The 22,084-nt window shown below is 35.0% G+C and overlaps 1 protein-coding gene across 1 annotated transcript in view; it reads right to left on the reverse strand.

The window, feature by feature from the left end:
- Nucleotides 1-22,084, reverse strand: part of KIF25 (kinesin family member 25) — a 99,873-nt gene that overhangs the window by 48,173 nt on the left and 29,616 nt on the right. The window contains exons 5-7 of the mRNA XM_074265167.1: nt 18,871-18,974; nt 15,167-15,255; nt 13,486-13,528 (exon numbers count right to left, since the gene is read on the reverse strand). Coding sequence (XP_074121268.1) covers nt 13,486-13,528; nt 15,167-15,255; nt 18,871-18,974 — 236 coding nt within the window. The remainder of the gene's footprint in view (nt 1-13,485; nt 13,529-15,166; nt 15,256-18,870; nt 18,975-22,084) is intronic.

The raw sequence follows: 22,084 nt of genomic DNA on the forward strand, positions 1-22,084 counted from the left end.
AACCTTGTGTTCCAAATTTTTTCCTCCTTTCCTCCCCACACTCTCCCCTAGATGACAAGTAATCCAATATATGTTAAATATGTGCAATTCTTCTATATATATTTCCACAATTTTCATGCTGCACAAGAAAAATCAGACCAAAAAGAAAAAAATGGGAAAGAAAACAAAATACAAGCAAACAACAACAAAAAGAGTTAAAATAATATATTGTGATCCACACTCAGTTCCCTCAGTCTTCTCTCTGGGTGCAGGTGGCTCTCTTCATCACAAGATCATTAGAAATGGATATTGATACAATATTTCAAGATTTGCTAAGTACTATAAATTTTACTTATTCGATCTTCACATCAATCTTGTGAGGTAGGTACCAGGGTATAATCCGAGTTTAGAGTCAAGATTTCAGCTAAAGTTTAGTCTCAGTCACTTACTAGCTTGTGACATGGGGCAAGTTACTTAACCTCTGCTTTTTAAAGTTTTCTCATATGTAAAATGGGAATAATAATAACATCTTACCCCCCCCCCCCCGGGTTATTGTGAGGACCAAATAATTTAATAACTGTGAAATTGTATAGTTCCTGGAACAGAATAAGCACTATAGAAATGTTAGCTATTAATATTTTATAGGTGGGGAAACCCAGGCTGAAAGAGCTCAAGCGGCTTGCCCAGGGTTATATAGATAGTAAGTATTTGAGGAAGGTTTTGAATACAGATCTTGCTATGTCAAATCTAATGCTCTACTATGCAAAAAAAAAAAAAAAAAAAAAAAATCCTCACTTGTTTGCTGATGCCTTAAATTCCTATGTTACACATATCATGATTTGTATAATTTGTTTCATAATTAGAGAATTTAAAATTTAAATGCCAGGACAATGTACTCTTGTGACAGTTTGGGGTAACGTATAATCAGTGAATCACTGGATATGAATAGTTAACAAAAATACACTGTTCTATGTAACATAGGTATTTCTGTAGGAAAGAGGGAAAAGAAGCTGGGGATGTGAAAATTAAATTTCTTAAGACTACATTTTGCTTGGGTTGACCGTATTTACTTTTGGATGGGATGGGATAGACATAAATTAGGCAATGGAGATGCATTTGTCATACAGGTGCAATGTAAGTCATTCTGTTTCATATGCTTTAAAAGGATCTCTTCCCCCCCCCCTTTTTTTTAATGGTTGGTTTCCTATAGAGAAGCTTCATTCCCAAGGGATTTAATAAATGAAGTTTCACTGTATAATTGTAACCTATTCCAACATAGCATGGGGCAAGGTCCTTTAAGATTATAGTGTTCCCTGACACAACTCTCCATGTGATTTGGGGCTAATAAGGTTACCTTCTTAAGCCTCAATTTTTTCATTTATAAAATGAGAGGGGTTAGGCTATATGTTCTCTAAGTTTCCTTTTAGCTCTAAATCTATGGCCCTATTTTTCTAGTAGATATCTGACATGGAAAGATACGGGCAATACATAGAGTAATGTTTTTAAAAAATCATATCCTAATGTAGTTACAAGAATAGATCCCGAAATTTCTGGCTCCTAGGCCTAGACTCTTAACCACTAACCCTCTACTCCCTCCCTGTGGCATATTTTCATTTTAATGGTCTCCTGATTGTGGTAGTATTCCTTTAAAAAGAAGCCAAAATGTAATCCCAGTGCTTTGGAATGAGTTACACAGGAATTCAAACCCTAAAGTGTCCAATTGCTGTCATCAGATGCCTGGATTTTAACAACAAAGAAAAACAAATTTAAAATGCTAACATTCATAATGTCTTACCCAAAAGCTCAAGAGACACCAATATTCAGAACATTAAAGTGAAGAAAAAAAAACAAAAACAAAAAACTTGATTCCAAAAAGTCCCCATGGCTATTTGAAATTTCATCCTATTTGTGACCATTTCTACAGGATTTCAAAAAGTATCTGAAATGACTCAGATGTAAGACTCAAAGACAAAAAAAAACAAAAACCCAACCTTTGTAAAAAAAAAAAAAGCTGTATTTTTTTTTTTTTATAAATGTTACATATATAAAGAAATCTGTTGTAAATGGTACAGCTTCTCCACCTTAAACCAGGATCCCATTCTTTCTCTGTTCAAATTAGTAAGTTCTTCTCTATAAAATCCATTTTCTCCAGACTAATTTTCAAACTCTCATTATCAATCCTTCTGTTCTAAAGAAAAATTGATCAATTCATATCGGTACTCAAGAAATAAGTTCAGTAATACAATATCACTAATGAATATCTATAAAAAAACTTATATAAATTCTTAGCCAAAAAACCCCTAGAATTCTCTCTCAATCTGTCTCTCTCTCTCTCTTCTGTCAGTTTACTATGACCAAGTTGAATTTTGTCCTAGAATATGAGTGGTTCAATGTTATGAAAAAAAATTAACATAATCATATTAAAACAAAACCAACTGAAACCATAAGTGTATCAATGAATGTAGAAAAAATAAAAACTTTTAACAAAATATATACTCATTTATGCTAAAAACCCTTAAAACTATAGGCAGAGAAGACCATTTTTTACTAACAACTAAAAGGTTGCATTATTTGTAATAGGAAAACACTAGCTTTCTCAATAAAGACAGACATAAACCAAAAATTATTACTTTCACTTCTATACACTATTATGTGTGTTCTAAAATGTTAGTGCAAACATTAAAGTTACAACATGGGTAAAGAGCAAGTAAAGTTATCCCCATTGTTGGAGACATGATGGTTTGCCTGGACAATCCCAATGAGCATTAAAGAAATCAAGGCAATGTTTCAGTGGAGTAGCAGAAGACAAAGTAAATGTACACAAATCATCAGCATTCTATATACTAAAAACTCAAGATCAATTGATGCTGTTCTAGTGTTGGCAGTGCAGACTTGTAGACCTTTTGGTCTTTTGGTAGGAGGCACAGGTTTTTGAGACAAACCTGAAATCTGTTTGTGGCAAAGGGAAGTTTATTAGCACTGAGAAGAGGATCTCTTCACAGCGGGCAGGAGTCCTAGTAGGAGGCTGTTTCAAGAGGAGAGAGAGGTCTTTTGGGAGAAGCATAATTCCTACTTTGGCCATTCTGCAGAGAAATGAGTTTAAAATTGCCCTTTAATGGGAAATCTGAGACTGAAGTTCCCAGTTGAAAAGAAAGCCAATGTCCCCAGACTTAGATATTTATCAATATCAGGCCCAGATCTCCTAATTGAATGAAAATCACTTTGAAAGCTTTTTGAGTTTCCTGAATGAGGATGTGACTCCCCAAAAATCAATGGGGAGATGATTTGCCTTGAATGATATTGCTTATCTTTGAAGGAAGTGCCTTTTTTCAAGATTCTCTGGAGCCTGGGAGACCCCAATCTTTCTTCTTTTGAAGATCAAAGAGAACATTGTTTCAGTGATTATTTTACACAATTTTCATAAAGTTCACCTGCATCGCAATGATCTCATTGATTTCAAAGTTCTCTCTGATGATAATGTGACTGATCCAAGATTACCCCTCTTATCCATAGGGATCCACCCAATGTGTTGAGATCTTACTTTCTCCTGATATTTTGAGGACTAGGAGAACTCTGACTATCCACCTGTCATTCCTTTCTTTAGTATGTAACTAACTCATGTTTTCTTCCTGTCATATAGTTTCTTAATTCTTGTTGACCTAAAAAGCTCCTCATTAATTATATATTGCAGCCTATTCATATCAACAATCTGTTTTTCCATTGTCCTTTGTATGATATTTTTAATTGTTTGAGATTGTTGTATTCCATGTCTTGATGCCATACACTATCATCAGTAGAATATTAATATTAAAAACAATAGGCTTTTGATTTCCTGGGAACCTTAGGGACATCAAAGGGGGCTCTGCAGTTCCCTAAAGGCAATCTAGCTGGCTCTCTTTTTCCTATTCTGTTCTCAACTTTGTGCATTTGAACTGGGTATAGAAGACATACATAGAGATGGACAAGTTCCTTAGGCTTTTCATCCAAATGCATATTACAATCTGGCAATTTATCCACTTGGTATTTTCTAGGTAGATAATCAATTCAATAAACATTTATTAAGCACCAGCTATGTGCTAGGCACGGTCCTGAGTGCTGGGGATATAAAAAAAGAGTCAAAAGACAGTTCCTGCCCTCCAGGAATTTACAATCTAATGACAGATAAATTAATTTAGATGATTATAGATCACTTTTGGAGATTCTAAAATACTTCAGGGCTTTCTGATTTGTGTATGAAACTTGTTGTATATGTTGGTTTCCCATTAGAATGTGAACTCTTAGAAAGAAGGGATTATTATTATTATTATTTTTGCTTTTCTATTTGTATCCCTGGAGGCAGCTAAGTGGAACAGGGAAAAGAGTACTGGGTCTGAGGTCAGGAAGATTCAACTTTCTGATGCTACAGATACTTACTGGGAAAGTCACTTAACCCTGTTTACTTCAGTTTTTACATCTGTAAAATGAGCTGGAGGAGGAAATTTCCTAAGAAAATTCCCAAACCTCAAATGAAATAATTAAAAATTGGATAAAACTGAAAAACAGAAAATTTGTATCCTCAGCACTTAGTACTTTGCATAATTAAAATTTAATAAATGATTTTAAAATTCATTTATTATATTAAAAGTAAGCTAGATTTTAAAATATGCTAAATAAGTCAGAGAGTCTGAACAAACTGAAAAAGAGAGAACAATCTTGGAGCAAACATCTTCTGATGACTAGTAGAGGGAAGGTGGAGTTTAAAAGTATTTCTTCTCGTTTTCCCAGATTTCAGCTCCAATATGTCTATCTGTCCACATCTTTCTATAAAGATGGTTGGAAAAGAAGGAGACACCAAGCAGGAGAATTCAGATTGTTATGGTTCTTTTATTCTCAGTCTCTGGACAAGCCTCCTGAAATGCCTAGTGAAGCTTTTCTCTCTACAATTATCATAAGGCCACTATTTGCCATTGTTTCATGTTGCTATGTTCCTTCTCATCCTTGAAATATTATGAAGTATCCATCATGTGCCAGATATTGAGCTAAACACTGAGGCAAGTGGTAGCCTAGACCGTAGGGATATAGCTCTAGTCTGCAAGCCTGGACAATGGCATGTTGTGGTGGAGGGGAAGCAGCAGCTTCTGTAGCCTGAGAAGCTTTGGGCAGCTGGTGCCCTGAAAGGCCTAACCCAAGTAGGGAGGGAAAGAGAGCTGCTTTCATGAAATTTAATGAGCTGGAGGATTTTATAGGAGCCTGCTTTTAGCAAAGTGGCCAATGAGGGAAGCTGTCAGCACTTGGGCCAGAGGAGCCTCATTCACAGCTCCCCCTTGGTTAGACATGTATCCATGATTTGATCTCCCCAACCAGGCTGTAAGCTAGCATATCTTCTCTAAGCCATTCAGCAATTGCTTGATAAATTCTTATTGAACACTTGCATGATCTAATGTGTATTTATATGTTTTAATATTTTAATTCAATCAATTGATAAAGGCATATCAGTTTCATCTCTTTTACTATATAGCCTCTTTTTTTTTCTCTCTTTACTCCTCTTAGTCTTTTAGATTCTATCTTTCCACTCCACCTGACCCCTCCTGCTCCCATTGTCTCACTATTGATCATTTGAGCTATTTCTGGATTCCAATTTTTTAGACTCAATACAACTTTTTATTTTTACTTTTTATTTACAAAGCATTTGCATGGATAATTTTTCAACACTGACACTTGCAAAGCCTTCTGTTCCTTCCTCCCATCCCCTCCCCTAGATGGCAGATAGTCTAATACATGTTAAATATGCTCAAATATATGTTAAATCCAATCTATTAGATTCAATAAAACTTAAATGATTTGCTTCAGTTAGTGAGGAAGGTCAGTGTAAATTTTCCTTTCCCATGCAAGCATTACTGTATTGAATGCCTTCTGGTAAAAAGAAAACATTTCTTTTAAAAATCCTTTTTTAGGTATTTTTAAAAATTCAACCTAGCAAGTATTGGAAATGGGACTTGTAACCAGGTCTTCTTGACTCTGCCTATGGTAGTCTGTAGTTTTCTAGTATTTCTATTCTTTTTTTTTTTTCCCCCTGAGGCTGGGGTTAAGTGACTTGCCCAGGGTCACACAGCTAGGAAGTGTCAAGTGTCTGAGACCAGATTTGAACTCAGGTCCTCTTGAATTCAAGGCTGGTGCTCTATCCACTGCGCCACCTAGCTGCCCCTAGTCTGTAGTTTTCTATATCATCCCACTCCTTAATTTAGAATTCCTGTTTCTAATCTATCCTTTTATGTCTCCTTAACTTCCCAAATTTATCCTTCATCCTCACAATCTCCTTTAGTCCCTCAGCCTCTCTTTGTACTCCCAGTCTATAACCACCTGCCTTACTTTCTTATCTTCTCAATCTGGACCCTAGCATCAACCAAGCTCTTCTCCTTAGAAGTTGGGGTTAATTAACACCTTGCTTCTTTCCATATTTCAAGTCTGTTCTTATTTTTTAATGCACTTCAAGAAAACTAGACTTTCATTTTCAAGGCATTCAGACTTGTAATGCTAAATCTACTTCAATGAGCTTTCTGATCTTTTTCTCTCTTCCATTCCTGCCTTCTCCCATAGCTCCTGGCTATTCATATTTAATATATTCAGACTATTCTTTAGATGGCCAACCTTATCTACAAATTCTTCCTTGTTTTTCTCCGAAGGGCCTGAAGGGTGCCACCTAGTCCTTCGCCTGACCCAAATCTACCCATCTGCTCAGTGTTACTTGTCTTAGATTATATGATAGGGAGCAGAGTCCATGGGTACCGTGTGTATATCAGTTCTTCATAAATTTTTCACAATGATGAAAGAATGAAACAAGACACAGTAGTGTCCCTTTAGGGAATTAGGAGAGTTGTCCAGAAAAGCAAGTTTGTGAGTTTCTTAGTGCATTATCTACAATGCCACCAGATATACTTATATGGAATGAACTTAGGGCATATATATCCATGTATGCATGTACACACATTTATATACATATTTGTATCTACACATACATATATATATATTTGTATCTACACATACATATACACATATATACATACAGGTATAATTATGAAAAAATATATTGCTGGAAAGGTAATAGCACAATCTTAGGGGTAGTGGTTTGGTGAAAGGAAGTAGTTGATGTAATTTCTCTGTCATGTTTTTGTCAGTTTTTGTTCCAATACAAAATGGCCTTTCTCAAGAATATAGTCATATTTGGGTTGTCCTCTATTCCTGACTTCCCAGAATATATTAAAAATAGCTAACTTTTCTTTCTATCTTTCTTTTTTTCCGGAGGCAATTGGGGTTAAGTGACTTGCTCAGGGTCACACAGCTAAGAAGTATTAAGTTTCTGAGGGCAAATTTGAACTCAGGTCCTCCTGACTTTAGGGCTCACCTAGCTGCTCAAAATAGCTAACATTCACAAAGCATGTATCAGGCCCTAATTATTGTCGCATTTGATCCTTACCATAGTTCTGAAAGATAAGTGCTGTTATTATCTCCATTTTACAGATGAGGAAATTGAGGCAAAGGGAGCCTGACCAGTGTCACAAAACTAGTAAGTATCTGAGGCCTTTCTAGGTCTTTCTTTCTAGGCCCAGCCTTCTGCCCATTTGGCCATCTAGCTGTCTTTAATATTCAAATATTGAACTTTTTTTGTCTTAGAAAACTTCCCTTGGGAAAACAAATATTCCACATGCTAAACAAGACCTCCAAGTTACCAGAAAAGACATTTTTCCCCCTGAGGCAATTGGGGTTAAGTGACTTGCCCAGGATCACACACTTAGGAAGCATTAAGTGTCTGATACAGATTTGAACTCAGCCCCTCCTGACTTCAGGGTTGGTGCTTTACCTACTACACCACCTAGCTTCCCCAAAGACAATTTTATTTTGAGTTCTGATATGAGTCCATTTTTATGCAAGTCAAGTCAGATCAAATCAACAAGCATTTTCTAAGTGCTTACTGTGTTGCTCAACTTGCATTATGGTACATGTTAGGAATATACATAGAAATAAAAAAAGACAATCTCTGTCCTCAAGTAACTTACATTCTAATGGGAACAGGTAACATATAAAAGGAAGCTAAAAAGGTCAGAGAAGAAGAAGGCACCCTCAAGGGAACATGGTGGAGAAAGAAAGAAGTGAGGAAAAGTCAGGAGTAAGCCTGGAAAAAAAATGAAGCAGTTGCAAAAGTCTCCTTTTGTCAAAGGTGACTATATTCTCAAACCTTTTACTATATAGCCCTGTCAAAAATACATTGGTTGGCAATTCTAAAGACTAATGCCCACATTTCCAAGATCAAATCTGGTATGTCTGTTTAGAGATGAGATGAGATTTTATTAGAACTATTTCAAGTCATGAGAAACAGCAGGTTATTTGAAGTAAAGGGCTAACTCCTGGCACATGTGAGCTCAAAAGACTGAGCTAAGCAAGATTGCCAACAATTTTCACTAACATAAAATTCAGTAACTCTATTTAGTAACTATCAAACTGAAGGATACCAAAATTCAAATGTCTTTTCCCATATCTATGCTACCAAATAGATTTAAAATAGATGGAAAAATCAGCAAGCCAAAAATCCAAAAACAGCAGACCCCTAAGCCCTTATCCTAATAGTAAAATTTCCCCACCAAAGTGTTGTTGTTTTTTGTTTGTTTGTTTGTTTGTTTTAACTTATAGATGCAATCTAGGACTCGAAAAATCTCAAATTAGCTTAAATAGCTTAAAAATTGAAATGAAATATTATTTTACCTGTCCAACACAAACTCAAACTTCTTTTGGGCATTTAGGACTAAAATCACAACAGAAGGGCCAAGAATTACATGGCCAAAGAAAAGATCATTTGTCTTTTCAGTAGATTTAATAATTTGGAGGTTTTAAATATATATTTGTTTGAGACCGGAGTGCTATTTGCTATCATTTTGGAGAATTCGTATCCACTTCACATCAAAGGGAATTTTAACTTATTCTGATGTGTACAAACCTCAAAGCTCTGAATTTGAAGGCAATGAAACTTTTGTAGAGTATGTGGATGTGTAGGTGTATTCAGGAGGTGGGTGGCTATTATCAGTGAGCATAAAGTCAAAAGAACAAAAAACAAGTTACTCCTTAGTTTAATTTTTCTCATCCTATTACTTCTAGTTTGGCATAACTTTACTGCCTGGCCATCTTCTATGTAGCTGTCTTGCCTCAAAGTCTTCCCACATTTTCAAAGACTTAATACTATCAGTTCTCTGGGACCCCACCTCTATTCCCACTGATGACTGCCAAAATGTTTTACTCCTTGGTCTTCTCAGCAGCCCTCCTCATCCCTAATTCCTTTGATTGGCTAAATTGACATTTAAAGCTCTTTGATATCTGGCTACTTCCTACTTTCCCAATCTTTTGTTTTTACCTCCCCCCCATATATTTTTTTTTTTCCTGAGGCTGGGGTTAAGTGACTTGCCCAGGGTCACACAGCTAGGAAGTGTTAAGTGTCTGAGACCAGATTTGAACTCAGGTCATCCTGAATTCAAGGCTGGTGCTCTATCCACTGCACTACCTAGCTGCCCCCCCCCCCCCCAATATACTCTTAAGTTTCAGTTACTTTGTTTTGTTGACTTTTTTTGGATTTGAAATTCAATGTCTTATCTTCATGCAATTATACAAGCTACCTCCCCTATCTGGACACACATTCCCCTCCTTCCTCTCAATACAAAATCCTCTTTCTTCATCTGGCTTCCTTCAAGACTCAGTTCAAATTTCACACTGTCTAAAAGCCTTTCCCAGTGAATTCCTTCCCCTCTGATATGATCTTCCATCTACTCTGTGTATATCTGGTATATAACAAGTTATTTAACATATCTTTCCTTTTAGACTGTCAGCTTCTTGAAGGCAGACACAGTTTTTATCTTTGTAACTTGAAGATTCAGCCCAGTGCCTGGAACACAGTAAGTACTTAATACTTGATGACTGACTAAAAAGCCAAGTTCTTCATGAGTTCTTTTTTTTCTTTTTAAAATTTTTTATTAAAGCATTTTATTTTCAAAACATATGCATGGATAATTCTTCAACATTAGCCTTTGCAAAACCTTGTGTTTCAGTTTTCTCCCCTTCCTCTACCCCCTTCCCTAGATGGAAAGTAGTTCAATATATGTTAAATATGGTAGAAAAAATGTTAAATCCAATATATGCATACATATTTATATTTATCTTGTTGGACAAGAAAAATCAAATCAAACAAAAAAAAAATAAAATGCAAGCAAACAACAACAAAAAGAATGAAAATGCTTTCTTGTGAACCACATTCAGTTCCCACAGTCCTCTCTCTGAGTGCAGATGGCGCTCTCCATCACAAGATCATTCGAACTGGCATGAGTTCTTTCTTTATCTCTACTGCTGCTAGTGTTTTTGTTTGTTTTTTGGAATCACTCGGCTTATCTACTTATATTTGCCATGTTATTCTTCCTCCTTACATATTATTATTTGGTTAATTTTTATGTTAGTCTGATTCTTGTGATAACCCTTTTGGGATTTTCATGGCAAAAATACTGGTTTGCCATTTCCTTCTCTCCTCTTACATACACTCCTCTAAATATAGTCTTCCTTCAGGATGGGAAGATTTAAATTTTTTCATCTTTGTATCACCAGCACCCAGCACAGTGCCTTGTATCTATTAGGTGTTTAATAAGTACAGATATATGTAACAGTGGGTAGAGTGCTGAATTTGAAATCAGGAAGACCTGAACCTCCGTAGGTCTCATATTCTTCATCTGTAAAATGGGGATAATAAGATTCTATTATACTCATGAACTTTGTAAGGATGCAGTTCCCGCAAAACAAGAGAAGGGAATTGTAAGGGTCCTTTAAATGGGCGGCGCCACAGCGCAACAGGAGATTGAGTGACCCAGAAGTAATCTCTGTGGATATAGGACTGCCCTGTGGGTGGGATCCTGGCCATATTGAGATAGCTTCGTAATGGGTGATGGCTCTCTCGCTGGTTGGCTGTGTGTGTGGCCTCACAGGCCCTTTATAAGCCCACTGCAGGCATCAGTCTCTCTCTTTAACCTGGCTCCCCAGCCTGGGGTAGCCAAGCCAAGCTGATGGATAGCCCAGAGAGGTAAGGAGTTTGGTAGTGAACATGTTGGTCTTCAGACCAGGTGTTCACTAGGGAGCTAACAAGTCAGGGCATTAAGTCAGGGCATTATGTGAATAGGTATAATAAAAGCTTTTAAGATTACACGTGGCTGTTCTTGAGTGCGCTACAGGTTATTAAACTATAGATTCAAGAAATTGTGGCCAGAGACCTTTGAAGGCCTCAGAGGAGGCGAGCCAGCTAGAGTTGACACTGCCAAGGTCAGTGGTCAAAGGTACTCTGTTGGGCCTAGGACAGACTGGTAATAGTAACTGCCAAGAGGGCATGTTACATTACTTTGTTTCCAGTTCTTTGCTGTCACAAAGTGCTGCTATGAATATTTAAATTTAAATGAAATCTTTCTTTTTGTCTCTAAACAGTAGAAATTAGAAGTTAAAGAGTATTAATATTTTAAGCACTTTTTAGCATAATTTTGAATTGCTTTATAGAATGACTGCAACAACAAAAAGCTCCACCAAAATGGAATTATTTTGCCTGTCTTCCAGCAACCTTTCTACTATTTGATCATTTCCATCTTTTGTCATCTTTGGCAATTTGCTGGGTGTGAGATCAACCCACAAAATTGTTTTGATTTCCACTTCTCTTATTAGTTCTTTGGAGAGATATTTCACATGATTGTAAATAGTTTACAATTCTTTTTTGAAGAGCTATTTGTTTATATCCTTGTCTATTTCTGAATGATTCACATATTTGTATTAATTCCCTGTGTGTCTAAAATAAACCAGCACATGTAATTTTGAAAGTTCCAAAATCTATCTAAAGGTCTCTTGAAAATACCCACTATATTTCTTTATTCCTCAAATCTTCCCAACTCCAAAACAACAACAATTATAAGGCAGCCTCTTTTTGTTATATAATTTACACAAAGTAAAATACACAAAGAACTAAATGTGAAAGGATTATGGGATTTAGGAATCAGAAATCCAAGTTCAATTCCTTAAATCTTACAAATAACTTCTTTAAAAAAAAATTTAATAACAGCTTTTATTTTCAAAATATATGCAAAGATAGTTTTCAACATTCACACTTGCAAAACCTTGACTTCTAAATTTTTCTCCCTTCCACTCTAGTTAGCCAGTAATCCAATATATGTTAAACATGTGCAATTCTTCCAAACACATTTCCACATTTATCATACTACACAAGAAAAATTAGATCAAAATATTATATTTACAAATAATTTATAATCATGTATTTATGGTCTTTGGAGCTAGAACAAGAATAAAAATGATACAATCACCAGAAAACTTCTCCACACTAAACTACAAAACAGGCCTAACATTAAATAGGTAAACAGTTTTATTGACTTCCTTTTCCAACAAGAATCAAAGGAAGAAAAATACTTTTTTTGAAATCATTTGAGGAAGGACAAAATAAAATAGGAATTTTATTTTCAAACTATTCCTGGAGTATGAATACAAGTGAAAATGGAGATAGAAGGCAGAGAACCAGAACTTAAAGATTTGCTAGTAAATCACTTTTTGATTTAAAAGTAATTTAATAGCATGGTCTCCAGAGAAATTGATTTTTGTTTTCATCATTAATTTGGGTTCCATTGATTTTAAAAATCAATACAAATATATTTCTTTGATAGATCCCAAAAATATATTTTTTTCAAATCAGGTTGAACCATAAGAAGCTGGGCCCAAAGAGCACACAGAGGAAGAGAAAAGCTGACAGTTTAAAAAAAAAAAGTTCTAGTTTGTTATTTATCGAGGAAAGAATGACACCCATTCAAGTTTTGTTTTGAATATCTGTAATCTGGCCCAAAATGATTTCATAAGCAAAAATGGCAGAAAAAAAAAAAAGCAAATAAAAAAGCTGGAGCAGTTCATAGAGAAATTCTTAACTTTTATTTTCCTCCCTCTGCAGAAGAACAAAATAGAAATTTTTCATACTGGTCAGTAGGAAGTTGTTCTAATCATTTTAGGTTTTCTAGGGGTGAGCCAAACCCAAACAACTGTGCCATTGGCTCTCAAAGTAGTCTAAAAGTTATTTAGATATTCAAGCATACGGGTCCTTTGGATATCAAATATCATAGTTTCATTTATTACCTCACTACAATAATTTGTTAATTTATAAGCTGCTCATATCTTATTCCTACTCTATTGTAAAGCATTGCATAAATGTGAATTATTATTTCTGTGCTAGTAGATCAATCAGTCAATAAACAGTAAATGTCTATTATGTGTCAGGTACTATGGTAACTGCTGGGTACTGCACTAAGCATTGGCTTGGATGAAAGTGATATAGATGAAGGCCTTGGCCTTCTTAAAAATCTAATTCTCAGATGACTTTCCACATGCCAAGATATCCCTATGTAATTACTCTCTCCCTCCTCACCCACCCCCAGTTCCCATCAACTTTTGTTATAAAACTTAACTCACATCATCAGTTGCGTGTACCACCTTTTCTGAAAGTGATATCAACCTAAGCAGACAAAAATCACAAAATTTAAAAGTACTGTTAAAACATTCTTTGTTTTCTTCTATGGCCTACAAAAGTGTTATTAATATATTTTGTTTTTAGATCTTATGTAATTTCTGAAGCTATATCTTTAAATTAGAACCTTCCTTTTGAACAAAGTCATCCAAAAACAGCCAACAAGTGATGTATTTGGGCAATAATATTCTGTCTGGGTAGTTAATCTGCTTGAGAGGAGGGAGGCATGTTGAAGTATTTGTACTCCAGGATCATTGTTGGCTTTTAATTACAGAGTTTGATTTCCTTTTAGTGATCCTCTCATTTACATTGTAATCATTGTGTATAGATAGTTCTTGTTCTATTTTTTTTTTCGTTCTGCATCCATTCATACAAACTTTTTCATGTGTCTCTGAGTTCCTTATCTTCATCATTTCTTAATGAACAATATATATCATTATTTTCATATAGCAGTTTATTTAGCAATTTCCCAATCAATGAGAATCCAATTTGTTTACAACTTTTTACAACAACAGCAAGTGTTGCTATAACTATTTTAGCAGAGGCTACACATATCAAAGATTAGGGGGAAAATTCAGCCCTTTCAATTGACTGATGAGGAAATTGAAACCCAGAAAGTTTAAATGACTAAAATCAGATCACACATGGAGTAAATGGCAAAGTAAAGATTTAAAACATCCCTGAGAACATATTCTCTGAATCAATCCTGAATCCTAAAAGTACATAAGTGCCAGAGGACCCCAGATACTCAGAATGCAGGATCCTGGATGTTCAGATATTCAGTGCTTAGCACAGTGTCTGGTACATTACAGGCACTGCATAAATGTTTGAGCAGAAATAAAGCTCTACCTCTGAAGCTACAGAACTCAGCAGAGAGGTGTCCTCTGCTCTGTCTTTTTTTTTTTTTTTTTTTTTTTTTAAACCAAAAGTACCTTGTGATAAATTATTTGTGGATTAGTGCTTCTGAAGGGACAGTGTGGGGAACTGCACCCCTTCAGGATTCACCCACCAGTCCTATTCCTCCTCAGGGTTGCAAATATGTTTCCTTCAGTTCTACTCTCTACAAACTACAAGAGAGTTGTGTTTCATCTTACACTGTGTCCCTGTGGAGATAACAGGTGGTTTGTGTGCACCTGGGTGAGGGCAGGAGATATTTGGGAGTGGGGCCAGAGCTGGTCAAGTTACTAGAAGGGAGCCATGGGTAATGAAAATGGGTCTCAGGTTAGTCTAGGACAGTTTTGCACTTGAGAGTGTAGTTCCAAGGCCCCATCTGTGTCTATCAAAAAGAAGAGGGAATAATAACCTCACTGGAAGGTTACTTAATCTCCATATGCATCAGATGTCAGCTACCTATCTGCAGTAAAAGGATATAATGATTAAAATACCATGAACTCAATTGGCAACATTTTTCAGATATATATGTATGTGTATGTATATAAGTGTGAGAAAATGTCAACATTTTCCAAACATTTGTGTATATATGTATAATATATATTGCTAGCTTTTAAAAAGAATATTATATTTCATCTTTATTGCATACATACTCAGATTTAACATTTAATATACATGTGCATTGGGTCTCCATGATTTTAACAGATCAATAATCATACTGTAAACACAAATTACCTGTTATGGAAGGCTGGATCTCCAGATTCAGTATCAAAAGGCAGCAAAGGGCGGATTCTGCAATGCACTCTGATATTTCCTCTCAGCTCCTACAATGAAAGAAATACCTTCTAATAATCAAAGGAGGGGAGAGACTGAGCTAACCTTTTGGCTTTCCTTTTGAATGTATTGGGTTTTTTTTTTTTTTAGTGAGTTTCTTTTTGCTTTGTTTTATTTTTATTGAAGCTTTTTATTTTCAAAACATACGCAAGGATAATTTTTCACCATTGACCCTTGTAAAACCTCGTGTTCCAATTTCCCCCCTTTCTTCCCACCCTCTCTCCTAGATGGCAACTAATCCAATATATGTTAATATATATGTAAATCCAATATAGGTAAACATATTTATACAATTACCTTGTTGCACAAGAAAAAGATCAAAAAAGAAAAAAATGAGAAAGAAACTAAAATTCAAGCAAAAAGCAACAAAAGAAGAGAAAATACTATATTGTGATCCACACTCAGTTCCCACAGTCTTCTCTCTGGCTGTATATGGCTCTCATCCTCACAAGACCATTAGAACTGGCCTGAATCATCTCGTTGTTGAGAAGTCATGTCCATCAGAATTGATCAACACATAATCTTCTTGTTGTCATATACAATGATCTGGTTCTGCTCATTTCACTCAGCATCAGTTCATGTAAGTCTTTCCAATCCTCTCTGTATTCATCTTGCTGATCATTTCTTATAGAACAATAATATTCCATAACATTCATATACCATAAGTTATTCAGCCATTCTCAAATTGTTGAGCATCCATTCAGTTTCCAGTTTCTTGCCACTACAAAAAGGGCTGTCACAAACATTTTTGCAAATGTGCATCCTTCAGTGAGTTTCTTTTAGAGATACTGCTGATTTAAAATAAGCAAATAACTCAACTTTCCCTAATAGTCCATGCCTCCTCCACCCCCATCCTGACCCTACTTCTTCTTTCCCTGACTGTGAGGATATATATTTTGTCTTATTAAAGTTGTAAACAACATAAAGAGAAGGATTACACTTATTTTTCAGCTAATAAAATATTCAGTGGTGAAAATATTCAACAAGAAAAAAATATTTTTTTTCACTGAAATCCTAACTTTGATATCATATTGTATTAGAGCTATTCAAAATACAACCAGTTCCTAATAAGTTGCAAATACTGGTCAATGCACGTTGTATTTTTCATATAAGTGTCAATGGCTGGGCAAAAGATGATACATTTTCTAGATACAACCATGCATGAATTCTATCCACTGAGAAAAGAGGGGTTACAATCTGCCTTGATGAAAGAAGTATGCATCCTAGCAAAATTATGAATCTTGGAAGCATTAAAGATTGGGACATAGATTTCTAAGCAGATATTTCTTTAAAGATTAAACATTAGGGAGGCTAGATGGCGCAGTGGATAGAGCATAAGCCCTGAAGTTCAAATCTGGTCTCAGACACTAAATATTTCCTAGCTGTGAGCCTAGGCAAGTGACTTAACCCCAATTGCCTCTGGGGAAAAAATGAATTACAAGATTAAATATTAGTTTTTTATAGATCTTAAGGCATTTAAAATTATGTGTCACATACTAAAATAAGAATTTTCATATTTCAATGGATCTTGTTCTGAAAAGTGTGAGTCCTTTTTCCTACATGGTCAATTGCTATCTATCTCTTCCTGTAGAATACTTATCCATGACCTTATTATGTTCACACACAATGGGCTGGAGACATCTCTCTAGCATTCTTGACATTATATGAATAATGATGAACTTCAGAACATTTAGGGAGAGATAAGGGGTAGCATGTGTAGGGCAAGTCATATCACTACCACTATCTTGGAGAGGTGATGTCCCTTCAAACACTGATGGAGAAAGCTAAGGATCTTGAACCCAAAAGCCGTGGGAATAGCAATGCTTCCAGCCTAGTGTGCTCAGTCATCATTCTGGGGAGATACAGCCTGGCAACTGTATCTGCAGGAGTTATAACTATAGCTACTGAAGAACAAGGAAAGAGTTCTTGCCACCAAAGTCCTTGACTTTTTCAGATGATTTTGTTAGTTAAAGAGGCAATATCACCATCTGCTTTGCTGCTGCACCCTAAGAATTATGGAACTTCTCCATCTGATTTGCAGCCAAAACATTCCACATGTTTCCATCTCCCCTTCTCCTTATCTTGCCCCCAAATAGAATGTGAGCTCCTTGAGGAAGCTCCTGATTTACTTTTCTATTTATATTCTCAAGGTAAATATTAAATAAATACTTCTTTCACTCATATACATAATTTTACCCTTGAACTTACTATAATTTCATTTCTTCTCTTTTTCTGCTCATAGATCTTGTTAAAGATGTAGGTCATGACATTCTCTGGTGTGATGCAATCTATATTTCACCATCATGTCTTTCATCATTATCTTTTGGAGAGACCTCAACATTAATCCTTATGAGGATCTGGTCCTAAAGACAGACTGAACTTACTTTCCAAAACTCAGTCTAGTTTGTTTAGTATGGTTTAGCTGGTTTCATATGGAGAGGCTGAATATTAGTAGACCGCTCAGTAGGTGATGACTTTGGCCATTATGGACTATGAAATAAACTAAAATACAAAATACCCAAAGTCCTGTGTGGCCTTATGTTTCTGCAATGAGGACGTAAACAGCTATGCTTTAGACCAATAGTTCTCAAACTTTTACATATATATATATATTATTACTATTAAAAATTATTGAGGATCTGTCCAAAGAGTTTTTGTTAATGTGGGTTATATTTATAGATATTTACTGTATTAGAAACAAAAAGTAATTTTTAATTTGTAAATCTTCTGAAAGAGTTTCAGAAACCTGCAGGATTATCTGGACCACACTTTGAGAACCACTTGCCTTTAGACCAAGGCAAGACTCTGATGGACTCCTGAGAGCCATGCCAAAAATGCACATTTGCATTAAATGGTTATCATCTTGATGCTGCTACTAGTTTGTTATTATTTTTTATCTTTTTTTTTTTAACTTTGTTTTATTAAATCTTGACCTTGCCTGAAATAGAAGTAAAAATAAGTCAATCAACTTACTGGTATGAGAAGTATAGTTTAGAAAATGTTCCTTTTAAAAATGAAATTCAAATAAGAATGAGAAAAACAAAACTATTTCTATATCTAAATAGTCCTATATCTTGTCTTGAAGATTGACGCAGAATTCTCAATAGAAAGAGAGAAGAAAAGAGTATTTCCAGAAAAGGCAGAATGGTTTGACTTTAGAGAAAAGGGAGAACAAGAGCCTGACACAAATACAGTGTATACAAATGAAAAATTGCAGGGATATTTCTTATCTAAGGCATAAAGGTGTTAAGAGCCAGTGGTTAAGAGTCAGTCATGGTGGTTAAGAGCCAGTCATTAAATAAATCACCCAATTTGGCAAAGAGTAACAAACAATGGGTGGTAAATTGAAACTTAAATCTTAAATAGTGCCAGATTTCAGAGAATTACTGATCAAGTAAATGAACAAAACATCTTAAAACAAACAAAATAAACAAGACTTTTAAAAAATAAATCTGAGGAAAAGCAGCTGGAAAAATCTATCAAGGAAAGAAAAGGAGAACTAGAACTTCCAGATGTTTTTGAACCACTAATGTGTCATATAAATATTGGTATTGGTCTATTATATTGGTAGAGTAACTAAGTAATGACTAATCATAGATGCTTACCACAAGATTGTTGTGAAGTGCTTTTCTCTTCTGTTTTTCAACTTGATAACGGCCATTTATTTCCTGTAAAGACTGTTCAAGATCAATTGCTCTTGCCTGTAATACTGAAAAAAATTTTTTTAAAAATTGAACATTGAAATAAAAGTCGACTTGTTGAAATTTACACACACAAACTATTTGGATCTGACAAGTCTGCTGGGTTTAATTCCAACTGAATTCTACCTGGCTCATTTTTTGATGGTGGTCTTTATATTTTTGTCACTTAAGATGTCTAGGTTATAAGATTTGTTCTGAAATTCCTGGGTCAACTAGATCTAAGTGACAATTGCCTACATAGTGGAATGAATTGAGTGATAAAGTTGGACAAAATGATAAAAGTAGATGATTCTTCTATTTAGGAGAAATGTTAGATTTCTACAAAAATGTAGATTGGACTGAGAAGGGTTCAAGGATGATGATTATGGAGCAAGGAGACAAGTAACAATACTTTGGGCCTCAAGAGGAAAAAAACAATAATATCATTCAAAGTTTTAAAAAAGTTATTTGTTTAATCATTTCTGATTCCTTGTGGCCCTATTTGAGGTTTTCCTGGCAAGGATGCTGATGTTTATCATCTCCTTTTCCAGCTCATTTTATAGATGAGGACCTGAGGCAAACAGGGTTAAGTGACTTGCCTAAGGTCACACAATAATAAGTGTCTTTAGCTGGATTTGAACTCAAATCTTCTTGACTCCAGGCCCAATGTTCTATCCACTATGTCAATTAGTTGGCCTTTAAATGAATTATAATGAAATATAATAAGAAAACTGAAGATAATGCTCTGCATTTCCTGATATTGAGAAAATTAAAGATTGCACAGTTTTAAAAAATGTTTCTTTTCTCAGAACAGAAAAACTGATTGTGCCATATGCAATGTGTTTAAATATGCCATATGTTATTAAATTTCCATACAATTTAAACATTTCTTGTCCAAAAAAACACATCATTAAATTATTTCCTTCCTTGATATTTTATATAAAATTCTATTAAAAAACAGATATACTTTTTTCATAAAATAACACTATTTTCTACATTAACCTGTAGAAAACAGATCAACCACAAAAAAGAGAATATGGTGACATAATTGTTTTCAGAGTTAATTATATTTCCTAAATTCATATTGAGCCAAGGTGATCAGATTGAGAACTTCTGTCACTCAACTTGCTTAAAATTAGCATAGTAAGAGATCAATAGGACATCTAAATTGTAAGGTCAGGAATGTAGGAGTTGTAATAATTTACCCCAAACAATAAAAATCCTTTCCCATATTGGATCTTCTAATGGTCAGCATGTATGTAAAATAAAAGAAAGGCTAGCTGGTGTTTGTGAAATTGGTTCCAATCATATTACATATTAAGACGAGAATCTTTGAAAGAGAGAGAGTACAGGGGACAGGTTGGAGTTCATTGGAGTTGAGCAGTAGAGAGACAAAGAAGAAAGGAGGAAGGGAAGGAGAGAGAGAAGAGGAAAGGTGAGACACACACACACACACACACACACACACACACAGAGAGAGAGAGAGAGAGAGAGAGAGAGAGAGAGAGAGAGAGAGAGAGAGAGAGAGAGAGAAAGTGTGTGTGTGTGTGTGTGTGTGTGTGTGTGTGTGTGTGTGTGTGTATGTGTGTGTGAAAGAGAGAGAGAGACAGACAGAGAGAGAGAGATTCTGCAAATTCTGCTGTCAAGCTGCTCAAAACCTTAGGCAAAAGAGTACTAAAGAAACTTTTCATTTGTATACACTGTATTTGTGTCAGGCTCTTGTTCTCCTTTTTCTCTAAAGTCCTTATATATACCATGTAGTACTAACCTATAACTCTATATTCCCCAAACTCTAGCAGAGTGGTCTGCATGCAATAAGGTGCTTAATAAATGTGTATTGAACTCAGATTTAACACTGAATAAATGATGTACTGAGAGACTGAGTTTTGGGACAGTGTTGACACAAAGTACTTTGATGGACAAGTATAGAAAGTCACAATAGAAGGAATTTGTACTTAAAAGCATTGTCAGACTATCTGGGGGAAAAATGTGGTCTTTAAAGTCAATGTTACATTTAATCTTAGTTGTTGAATTTGTGGGGGTAAGGATGATTTGTTCCCAAGAGTAAAAAGGAAGTAAAACTAAACTGAAAGAATTTTATAAGCAAAATTTAGACAGAAATAGAAAGTCAGTTCAATTCAGTTTAAGAATTATATACACATATAGATATATTATGCTTAACGACTTTAGCATTTCTTCCATTATCATTTGACCTTTAAATTCTTAAATATCCTTATATATGAGGCAATATAATTTCTGCTTTCTCTGAGTAAAGGTTTGACTATAAATCAGAGATCAGGATATTTATTTTGGCAATGGAAAAAAAGTAAAATAATCTTTCTTAAGCCAGTAACATAGGATAATAAAGCCATTCAAACTAAGCAATTGTCTAGCTATTATGACATTATTATTAACTTTTTTATTAAGCAGTCTTCATGAATTGTTTTGTTGTTATTGTTGTCATTTTAATCATGTCTTATTCTCCTGTGACCCTATTTGGGGTTTTCTTGGCCAATTTCCTGGAGTAGAAGTCAGTTCCTTCTCGAGCTGATTCTACTAGTGAGGAAACTGAGGCAAACTGGGTTAAGTAACTTCCTCAAGGTCATATAGCATGAATTCTTTTATTTTTTGTCCAAAAATGGGAATGTTTTTATACTCAGGCCAAGTCTAAGATAATGTTTTAGTCTTAGAAAATAGTTTTGGGATCCAGAACTATTTAGAGCACTTATGACAATTAAAGTTAACCTGAATGAGAAAAAAAGTTGAATCAGGTGAAATGAAATATAGAAAAGGATGCAACAAATGATTTTTTTTGCCTCTTCCCTAGAATCTCAATGCTCCAAGGCTATTCAAGTTCTGACCTTGCATTAGGAATGTCCATTTTGACCATGACAGATCAGAATGTTTACCAGTGAAAAGATTATTGTGTCTTGCGATTACTTTTGTCCTATTACTACTTAAGTTATAGTTCTTTATCTTCCAAATTTAGACAAAATTCAATGGACCTGCAGTTAAGTTTAAAACCCATTTTTTCTGTTAATAACTTATCCATTCTTGCCTTAAAAACTTTGACTGATCTTGAAGAATACATATGAACACAAGGAAATGGACCCTAACATACTTTATACCCAAACTAACC

Source organism: Sminthopsis crassicaudata, chromosome 4 (assembly GCF_048593235.1).
Source record: "Sminthopsis crassicaudata isolate SCR6 chromosome 4, ASM4859323v1, whole genome shotgun sequence".
NCBI lineage: Eukaryota > Metazoa > Chordata > Mammalia > Dasyuromorphia > Dasyuridae > Sminthopsis > Sminthopsis crassicaudata.